The sequence below is a fragment of the Dysidea avara genome, chromosome 3 (genome assembly GCF_963678975.1).
Source record: "Dysidea avara chromosome 3, odDysAvar1.4, whole genome shotgun sequence".
NCBI lineage: Eukaryota > Metazoa > Porifera > Demospongiae > Dictyoceratida > Dysideidae > Dysidea > Dysidea avara.
The window spans coordinates 21,869,935-21,881,024 of record NC_089274.1 but is presented as its reverse complement, the minus strand read 5'-3'; the positions used below and the strand labels follow the sequence as shown (position 1 = coordinate 21,881,024).

Genomic DNA, 11,090 nt, shown 5'->3' with positions numbered 1-11,090 from the left:
ATTTGTAAATAATTTTAAATCTTAAGTACAATTTACAAAATTAATGCCAATTATCGGCATTCAGAAATAAGGAGAGCATCATGGCCTCCGCAGCAGCAACAACAGGATGGAGGAAGACTGGCATGTTTAAAGGTATCGGTCTACCCGTACCGAGTGGTCAACACCAGGTAGGATGTGTGGACGTAATGCCACTGTGTAAAGGAGACGATAGTGGACTACTGTTCCGTCTGTTCTATCCAACTGAGGCCACCCCGGGCTCCGGATACCACTTCTCACCCTGGTTACCTGATAGGCTATACGCTAAAGGATACATGTTGTTTAAAAATTACTCTTCCCTGGTAGCCGGATTCTTGGGAACGTTAACTAACGTATTTTGTGGTGAGTATAAAAGCACGAGGGAAAGCATGTAGCTTACTAGGTAGCTGTAGCGGCAGTGTAGCCTCTTGCATTATGCACTTATCAATATGTTTCTCAGGCAAAATAGGTAAATGATGGTATGACTGAAAATAAGTTTGGCACTTGGTTTGGCACGCTGCACTTCTAATGAAGTATAGGAACTGATCTACTGTGTCTACCACTTGACCCTGACTTCTACTGCCCCCTTTCTAAACTATGTTCCCAGTAGCTATACATTTTGGGGAATGCTAGTATGAAATGACCAACTAACCTGAAAACCAAATGGTGAAAAGGTGGTTTTTTAAATTGGAAATCTTTGCCATTTTTTTTTTTCAAATCCTGTATTTCCTAGTCTGATAGGTGCATTAGCTTGGCTTGGGTCACAAGATTGAGATGTACATCAACTGACTATTTGGTAATTACAGGAGGACAGTGCATGCCAGCACTTTATGGAGCACCAGTGAAGACATCTACTCCACTACCAGTGATAATGTTCTCACATGGAGTGGCAGGAATGAGAACTACTTACTCGGCTGTTTGTTGTGATCTTGCCTCTCATGGCTACCTGGTAGCTGCAGTAGAACACAGGTGTGGTGTGTGTTGTATTTGCTTTGATAATGTTCGCTGATAAACCAGATTAACTAGGGCACATTTTAAGAAAAATAACTAAGCTTTCTTGTGCCTTGATTGTGTTCTAAATGTGATATTCGGTATGTCCTGTGGTCAAGGTAGGCAGGTGAAGGCTTTCGACACAAGTTAATGTACAGGAAAGAAGAAAGCACCAAATGAAAAATTCAGGTTTTGCAATAGAAATTTTTCAGGGCATGGCAACAAACTTGAGCTAAGTCTCTTGTTATAATCACATGCAAGTATTACTACTCACATTTTGTCTGACCAATCAATGGAGTTTTTAATAGCTATCTCATTACAAGGATCCCCTAGCTGTTCATGAGATTTTAATTCTCACTGACAGCCCTCCTCTACAAAACCATAGATAATATATACCTCCGGACACGTGTCCGGAGGTATATATTATCTATGACAAAACTATAAGCCACATTCACTTTCAATTTATAACCAATATAGAGGTTATATTGGTTATAGCTAACTAGCATGCCTTCAGTGAGCCAGCAATGTTCATGTATTTATGTATACATTGTTTGGATGTTCTAAAGTAAATAAGCCATCTGAGGTAAATATCTATGTGCACCTTTCATTTTCTTTATACTTTATTTTCTTTTTGCTACGTACATTTGAATCTACTTGAAATTTGGAGATTTATACCAGCATGTTAAATCTCACAGATTGATTCAAATTGTGTATGATCATCAAGTGACTAACACCAATTGCAATTTGCAGTCATGCTGAAATAGTATAGTTGTATAAGTTGAAGTTTCATTTACAGATAATTAAGTCAGCAACTATCATACCTGAAAAATCAGGAATAGTTAATAAGTGATAAAGAAAAATAAGCAAACTGAGGGGTCAGCAACAGAGTAAGAATTACCTACGAGATTTTAAATTCTTGATATTTACAAAGATTTAACAGGTTTATAAAGATTTACAGAGATTTATTATAAATATTTACAGATTTATCAAGATTTACCCTACACACCCTAAAGATTTACCTATAACGTACCTTAATATTTCACCGACTATGACTACTTATTACATAAAAATTCATGCAACTGTGTAACACAATTGATGACAAATCATGTTTAACTATTGAATGTTAGCTAAATCAATATAGGCTATCAACTATTGACAGTTATTGCAATGCCTCTTTTTTTCCTTTCTCAACTGTACTGCAAATACAAGTCAAATGGTAGCAGTCTTTACACTTATTACATTGCACCATTTTGCTTCCATCATCTGAGTTCCTATATCTGTAGCAAAACACATCTGTTGAGCAAATCCACTTCTCCTCTGTCTTATCCACATTCTAAATATTTTATTAGGTGGCATTCTGATTGTACACATAAGAACTAGGATTGTCACCATGAACAAGTGCTGCACAGTATGCAGCAGCAAACACACCACAGTAATCTTCTCCAGCCTGCTTGAAACCTCACAGTATAAGAGGTCTTAGCTCATGGCTACCAATATCAGTCTCTTAATTGTTACCATTCAGTAATATCTTTAAACAGTGGATTGAGTTAGTGAACGATGCTTAAGGTCACTTGTTTAAGCAGTACATCACTGATAGTGATTTTGAATCACATCAGTATCTGGATCCATTGTAGATACCATTAGCCAGTAGTTTCCATTTACATTTACATGCAAAATTTACACACTCCCAATATGCATTAAAGCATTTCCTTCACGCAGTATTACAGTACAATCCTCACATCTAAAAACTACTACTTTAACAGAAACTGTACAGCACTTAAATGTGTGCCCCAGAGCCTTTGCCGGTAGATATTATTTGCTTGTTATCATACAATGGAATACATTCAATACGTATCCACAATACAGAAAATTTGGTATCACCTTTGTTGTCAATTATGACTACAGTGTGAGATAAAGTGGCCAAGGAACTGGCATCATTATCAGCAAAAACAATCGCTTCAATATTTGTAAAGGATTTACTAGCTGACAAATTATCAGAAAATGGTTGTTTGCACCTCACTCTAAACAATCAGATATTCGTTTGCCTTCTTACAACAGCCATAAAACTGTTGTTTTGCGGATTAAGATGTTCTTGTTGCTACCAGTTACAACTTCTACAAAAGGATTGAACTTAACTTTGGAAACTTTGGTAGTTAAAGTATTTTCAACTGACTTTGATGCTCCCTTATCACCCCCAGGTTTGTCAACATACTGGTACAGTGGTACAGTTGATGTAGGCAACTTCTTGTACACAAACTTCTGTTGCTCCTTGAGTCTTAGTTGCAGAGCATCATCAATAAGTTTGTGTTGAGCCATACTGCTAAGGTCTTCAGTAAGTTACATAGAATCAGTAGCAGAAATGTCATCTCCACTGAGACAGCCACTGCTCTGTGGTGCTGTTGAGTTTGAATCATTATTGTTATTAGTGCTGAGCGATAGTAAAAATTTTACTATCACGATAGTTACTCATTAAATATCACGATAGTGAATACTATCCCGATAGTTTATAAACACTTTACTCTTAACAAAGTCTTAGTTGTATAGCTATGATTTGCAGTCATATAGAAAGTTATTTTGTACGCACAGAACATTTGTTAATTAACTGCATGGGCGGCCAATGAATATGGACTTTTGGTATAGTTTTTACAGGCCACTCCTTTGTAAGAAAGCTGTAATACTAACTGTAAAACAGTTTGTTGGTACCATTTTAATGCAGATCTGAGCTTATCATAACTATCACGATAGTGATATCCCTACTATCGCGATAACGATAGTGATTTACTATCGCGATACATCGTACTATCAATACTATTGCTCAGCCCTAATTGTTATCATTCATTTTCATCATCCTCATCTATCTGCACCTTCTCATGAAAGCCGCCATCAATACCAACAATTGTTGCCCCACAATGTATGCTTCTTGCTTGAAAATTCTGTTTGTCTTTGTGGTTAGTATCTTTCAATTGTAACCTGGCAGTAAACTTCCCGATTCATGATTTCACAGCAAGACGAACAGTATCTTAAACAAATCCTATTTTATTAGGTTGAATGTGAAACTACCCTTGTCACTTATCAGGTATAGACACAGGACTATACAGGTTAGATAGAGCAGAAACTTGTTCTGTACATGTATAGAATCTGCAGTTGCGAGAGCTGTGGACATCATACATTTCAATACTCTACCATCTCCATCAGCCCCAAAGTTTAAAGCAATAATTTTATGCTTAAGCACTCTTCTACAATGTACCTCCACCTTGGTAACAAATCTTCTGCTGAAAACTTATTGTCAGTTCCTACACAAGCCAAGTGGCACATTTTGGCACAAGGGTTGTGCCAGGTAAATATATGCATCTTTTGCTATTGGATACTTCCGAAGCATGTCTTCCATGGCAGAAAAAGAGTCAGCTGTACAAGAATTTACCAAAACAAAGCCCACACACCTGTTGGTTACACTGTCTGTCCTACAATCCTTATAGCATCTTCAGATATAGAGATAAATGCTGGGGCTCCATACATGTATTTCTCAATATGTTCTTTTAATTTAAAAGAGCCCTCTTTGATGCATTTGTACTCTGCATGAATAGTACTTTGAATGGTTCATACACAATGTAATGCCTGAGGAACATTTCGCTGGAGAAATTCATAGGCCAAACGTCCAGCATACAAAAACAGTGCTGTTGCAAACTTCTTAATGGTAGTCGAAAGGTTTCAATTTGTGGGGTAGTTACCACAGTTTTGTTCTGCCTTGCTATTTTGCAAGAGGTTACTGAGTTTTGATTTGGTTGTATTCTGGTCAGATGCTGCTAAAGAAAGCTTTAATTCTTTATGGAAAGCTTCTCATTTTTATACTGCAATTGCTTGATAGTATCCATTACATTCTAATAATCAGTAATGCATGATTGCAGGGGGTCTTCAGCAGCTTGTTCAAGAGATCTCTTTTTTATGACCATGGTGATTGGCAAGAATTTTATGGGCCCCTCTTTCCACTTTCTGGAAAGGGGGTTTTCTAAAAACCTGTTTGTTGGAAGGTGTCAAATTCTATAGAGGTATGCTTACTGGCAGCATCACCTTTAGGTTCATCCTCAACTTTTCGCTTTTCAACACAGGGTTGGACATGCCGATAATAATTGGAGCAGATGTATAAATTTTTTGACGTGGTCTAAAGTTGACAAAGTTCCACACAAAATACACCTAATGGAGACATCCACATTCCCACTTCTTCTGTTTGATGCAACATTTAGTTTGAAATGCTCACCTTCTTGCAAATTACAACCATCATCTTCTTACTCACTTATCCACTTTCTCACACACCTGCTTATTACAGATGAAACATTGGATTCTGGATAATCAGAGTCAATTTTGGGCTTCTTCGTGGGTATCTTGCACTCCTGTTCCTTAGAAGCTGATTCATTAGTGCTTTTAGATTATGTTAGTGCTATCAAGTGGTCTTTGTAGCTTTCGTACTTCTTTTACAAAATGACAAATATGAAGTCTATGCCTAGGTGGAAATTCAATTACCAAATGGATTATGATCTGGACTGGTGGCGTATTTCTCCTGAATGAACTTTTTGATTATTTCAATAGAATTTCCTGATTTCTCAGAAATGACATCAATTTCATCAAATCCTGCTGATTTAAAACAATTTACAATTAATGGTGGTAGCTTCTGCTCTAGTAATTTCAGTGCTTCGGCGGTCTTGCTCTCATCTACTTGGTGATCATTTTAAGTCACAAATAGTATGCATATACATACCTGAATATATCAAATAAGAAGGGTCATGAAAGCTGGATGAAGAAGCTTGATTATGTAATGATTCAGTAACGTATCTGAAAAAGGAATTACTCAATAAAACAACTGACCCTAATTTTGAAAGCCTATATACAGTTTTAAGCATACTGTGAGTTTCATTTACGTTTATTAGCTACTTCCCCTCTATTAGAGTAGTCAAAAATTTGCGAAAGTGTTAAACATATTGCTTTATAAGGCAATTTTCCACACAACTTCAGAATAGCTAATGGACTTTTCAGTTGTTTGAACACTAAGTGGTCCCCAGAGGCTCAGTTCCACTATGTTGTTTGGCTCATGCCGCTAATTAGCTATCATTTTAAATTGCATCTTGTTAGCTACCAATTACCTTAAGATCGACTGGTCCAAGGACTGGTCGTCTTGCTGGTCACTGTAGTTAGGGTGATGCTTGGAACGATCCAGATCCTTGTCAGTCACCTTGTCCAAATTTGTCACTTCCAAGTCATCATTCTTGACAAGTTTCTCAATATCTCCACAAAAATATTCACCTTAATCTTTGCAATCACTTAAATTCAAGCTTAAATTATCTTGAGTGTCACTGCGGGTCTTAGTGTTACTATTCAAACTTGATTCCGTATTCATTGATGCATCTAGTGCAGTGTCCACGCTTCAGCCAGCTGAGGATGTAGCAAGTGACAAATCTGTTGTGGGAGGAACGGAGACATTACATCACTTAATACTTTTTCTTGCATCTTCTAACCTTGTAGACATCAAAGTTAACGGGCACAGCAAGCCCAATTCTCCCACTTGCAATGCCAAGACAACATGGTATCACCTTCAAGAACATGACACATAGTGACGTATGAGAACAGTGTACGTAAATTCACAGAAATTTATGGACACATTTGCTGTTAAGGTTCAAGATTTGCATTGTAATTTTCAGCGTTATCTATGAAATTTACAGCCCGTTGCGGACCCCCCGAAGCAAACAGATGATCAAGATACTGCAATAGAACAGTGCAGATGTTCCTTAAGAGTATTCAAATATAAAAGAAAAGAGCTGTGGATATCCATGCCCAGAGCTATCCTAACACTGCTACACCTACCTTAATTTCTGCCTTATTCTATATTTTATAGCTTATCAGTTTTATAGTTTTAGAATGTTGAAACATATTATTCATCTTTCATAATCACTGTTACGAGGAGTTAATATCAACTCTTTCGATAGGGAATGTGCATGTAAAATTCTGCCGCGCCAGTTTCTTGGACTTTTTTGATATCATTGTACCTATGCATGCATAACCTGACCGACATACTGGTTTTGTTCATTGGACAGTTTTCTCCTTAAATTTGTGGTTTAGCATGCCAAAAATAGCTAAGCTGCATAACTGTAACCATTTATTGTTTCAACTTTTTAAACCTGCACCTACTTTAAATGCTGCACCTTTTACTCATAGCTTGAATGCTTGGGCATGGATACCACTTTATACGCTAGTATTCAAAAATAATTGTTAATTTAGGGATCTATGCAATAAAAAGTAGTGAAACAAGAGATGAATGATGGTATTACAGCATAGCTCAGTGGGAAAGTCCCTATTTTGGTATTTAGCAAAATTATAGCTAATCAATGTGCCAAAGTAGGGACTTCCCACCGAGCTATGCTGTAATACCATCATTCTTCTTTTGTTTCACTATTTTTTATTGCATAGATCCCTACTTCATTTTTAAATTAACCAACAATTTTTAAAATACTAGTTTGTTTAGTTTTCGTTGTAACACAGCGTAACTTGTGAATTAGCTATTAACTTCCTGTATAGCTTATTGAAGTACGACTGTGCCAAAGTTGGAAGCACGTAGGCCCGTAGTAGCATGCATAGCTTACCTTTGATCGTAGTAGCAGTGGCGCTCAGATCTATGACCTGTCTCAGTATGATAGACCGTGTTCTATTCACCTAGGTCAGAATTTGTTCAAAGGAAAAGGCCCTTTCAGTTGTCTGGAGCTTAATCTCGACTAACAGGATGAAATAATACAATTTCCACTTGAGTCTCGACTATCCAATCACTCGCTGATCTCGCCGTCCAACTGAGTCAGTGTACTCACAGGAACAAGCTGTCGAGTATTAGTCCGTCTATTAAGTAACAATGTCCTCGTCGATTGCAGTCCAGGCATTGGCAAAAGTGGAAGTCAGCAACTCAGCAGCTGTTTCACCATAGATTTCATGCACTTGAAATTATAAGCGCCCCACTCTTTCAGCAGCATAAGCGCTTTCTGAAATAATTTTGTGGTGTCTACAGAAAAGTGTTGATACGGAAAATTAACACCTCAGTATGGTTTCGATGCTTGAAGAAGAAGACAACCAACCTGATTGAAGATGAAAGGAAAGACAAGGCACACAGGGCGTACACTCGTCGGAACCCCAACAGGCACATCACATTGGTGAGTTTGTTGTTGCGGCGTACAATGGTGACCGTGTGTTGCTTCATTTGGGCTCTAAGCTTGCGACTGTGGTCAGTGAGTGAGTGAGATGAAATTTCAAGTTTTGGAGGTTTTTTAAAAATCCTATATTCGGTCGCCAGTAAGTGTTTTCTTGTTATGCTCTATTTCATGTTAGATGGAGTAATATTATTCCGTAAAGGTGATTTCCGTGGCGTAAGATGTCTCTAGTTTAAAAGTGGCATTTTAGGCTGCATGCATCATTTTCGGGAGAATCCCTACTTAAACAGTACTACTGTACTGTTTGATTTGAAAGCCTCAGCTGGCCTATGAGCAGCTTTATAATTAGTCCCCTTGAATTCCACACATCAAATTTTGGGACAATCATTGTAAAAATTCCTGAATTGTGCACCACAACAATTTGTGTGCTATTAGTGTTTCACTGTTCTATTGATTTGGTACACATGAGGTGGGTCCAGTTTGGATATAATTTTGGGTAAATCTGACAATTAGGCTATTATTCTGATTCATTGCCATGCCAAAATTTCTAATGGGGGGAATTTTCACTTCTTCAGGATCTTTATAATACTCAAGCAATGCCATTTTGATCAAGCTGCAAATTTTCTAGGGGGAAAATTTTTTGTGAATAGCTGCCAATCCTCAAATATCGTGAAAAATTCCCCCCTTCAAAAGCCCACTATACTTTGGTTAGATATGATTGTATCCATACACTCCAACACATCCAAGGTAGTTACAGTGTAACACACAATAGGGGCAATTCCTGCAACACCAAGGGCAGGTACCAATGCTATAGTATTTAATACTGTAAATTTTTGATTGTTATAGGGATCAGTCAGCTGGATACTGTTATAGTAAGAGAAAGAAGGATGGCTCACAACAGTTTGTGGACCACTGGATTCCTTATGAAAGACCACCTGTCTCAGTTAATGAGCAGCATATGCTCAGAGCACGTCAGGTAAAGGCTTGCATATAGCTGCATATATTATACACTGTTGTGTGTGTGTGTGTGTATAGTTGACAATACGACGGAAGGAGATATTACTAGGTTTGGATTTTATCCATCAACTTGATGGTAGTGGTGAGTTTGAGAACTTGTTACAATCAAATTTTGACTTTAAACAGTTTAAGGTAGAAACCTGAAGGAGTATACAACTAGTTTAGTTACATATTATGTAGGGAAAGTTGGACTTGGTACATACTGCAATGATGGGTCATTCATTTGGTAGTGCTACCACAGTGACAGCTCTTGCTGATGATAAACGATTTCGGTATGTTTATTGTATGTTAGCAAGAGTTCATAATATATATATATCAAACAGTACGGTAGTACTGTTTAAGTAGGGATTTGCCTGAAAATGATGTGTGCCGCCTAAAATTCCGCCTTTAAAACTCATCCTAGAGACATCTTATGCCACGAAAATCACCTTTATGGAATAATATATGTACTGGTGCTCTGCATAGCTGACTGTTATGCATTTTAAAATATACATCAGTTCTTAAAAATATAATGTGTAGCTACATATGTACAGCAACAGCATGTATTGTATACATCCTTTATAGAGTGGGTGTAGCCCTTGATGCATACCTAATTCCAGTGGAGGATCGTATAGAAGACAAGGTGGAGCAGCCGTTATTGTTTATCAACTCCTGGACATTTCAATGGCCTGAAAACATCACCAAAATAAAACGTTATATAAGCAATGATGTTCAAACTGAGAGTAAGCAGTAAAACAGATTGTTCTTTCCAAGTAGCTGTGTATCTCTTTAATAGATTATCCCATTCGTCAACTTATAACACTTCGGTATGTTTCTTTGATTGTAGTGTTTGTGCGTGTGTGTTGTAATATCTGATACTAATAGGGAGGCAGGCCACATGGACCAGTCTGATGTTGTGTTCATCGCCCCTGGATCACGACGGCCTCCAGAATTGACAACCGTCCATGCAGTCACGATGAAATTATGCGTATCATTTCTCAACAGACACTTGTGGAAAGGCAAGTGACCAAGTGCAATAGTGTGACATATTTAAAATAGCCCACATCTTCTGCACATCTTACAAACTAAAGTAAACAGAAATACCAGATGATGCACATCAGTAGAAGATCTGGGAGGTCCCTTTTTGGAAGCTAGAACTTTATACCACTTGCTGATTTAAGTTACTAGCTGAAACTAGAATACTTACTATTTATAACAGTGCAAAATCACTTAAAACTAGCATTTCAGTTCATATGAGCTAGGCATCTCAGAATATTTATTGTGTAGTATTCAAAGTATCTTTAAAAGCTTAAGATTTAGATTTTTACATGGGAGTGATTATGTGCTATCACATGTCCCACTCTGAGACATGATAATTGTAGACTTTATATAGCTACAATTTTCATGCTTCAGAGTGGAACTCCTTTTAAAGTCTGAAATTGTTGCACTACATGCTAAAGATAGTAGTACTGCCTGTATGCTATGCTGATGTAATGAACTTGTCTTATGTTGTTCTAGACTCCACTTATCCAGTCAAAGACCTTGATGAAAGTGACACGGACAGTTCAGGAATAGTGTATCACGGTACTAATGTGGAGACTGAGTCAAAAGAGTAATATTTTTGTACAAAAATAGTGTCTATCATTAAACCTTGTTGTATTAATATAACCCCTTTTATGCTCTTGATGTTAACACATCACACTAAACAATCACCTGTGTAGCTATAAAGGCAGTTCAAAGGTCCACATTATAATCTTGTTTGTATAAAGTTGCATGCATGTTTAATGTTTCGACACCTCATCTACCAGTCTGTGGCAACGTGTTAATGATTGCAGACTTGGTTTGATATGCACCATCTTGCAACGTCACTTCTTAGTAGACATAGATCTACACGTGACACAAAAGCTA

At 37.4% G+C, this 11,090-nt stretch overlaps 1 protein-coding gene across 2 annotated transcripts; it reads left to right on the top strand.

Annotated features, from left to right (window-relative positions):
- The first annotated feature begins 45 nt into the window (after positions 1–45).
- On the top strand, positions 46–10,894 carry LOC136250237 (platelet-activating factor acetylhydrolase-like). 2 transcript variants are annotated; one of them, XM_066042417.1, is made up of 9 exons: positions 46–167; positions 822–984; positions 9,033–9,162; positions 9,222–9,335; positions 9,384–9,475; positions 9,768–9,925; positions 9,979–10,009; positions 10,068–10,201; positions 10,701–10,894. In XM_066042417.1, the coding sequence occupies exons 2-9, from the start codon at positions 833–835 to the stop codon at positions 10,796–10,798; spliced, it is 909 nt and encodes a 302-aa protein (XP_065898489.1). In that variant the 5' UTR covers positions 46–167; positions 822–832; the 3' UTR covers positions 10,799–10,894. The 2 variants fall into 2 exon arrangements, with proteins under 2 accessions (XP_065898489.1, XP_065898488.1); XM_066042416.1 differs by having other exon boundaries at positions 51–378.
- Positions 10,895–11,090: the final 196 nt, after the last annotated feature.

What these genes read in the sequence shown, in the direction of transcription:
- LOC136250237 (XM_066042416.1), top strand. Translation starts at nt 81, where the DNA reads ATGGCCTCCGCAGCAGCAACAACAGGATGGAGGAAGACTGGCATGTTT. An exon ending in GTAGCTGCAGTAGAACACAG is followed by an intron (nt 985 to 9,032) that starts GTGTGGTGTGTG and finishes TGATTGTTATAG; the next exon opens with GGATCAGTCAGCTGGATACT. An exon ending in GCTGATGATAAACGATTTCG is followed by an intron (nt 9,476 to 9,767) that starts GTATGTTTATTG and finishes CATCCTTTATAG; the next exon opens with AGTGGGTGTAGCCCTTGATG.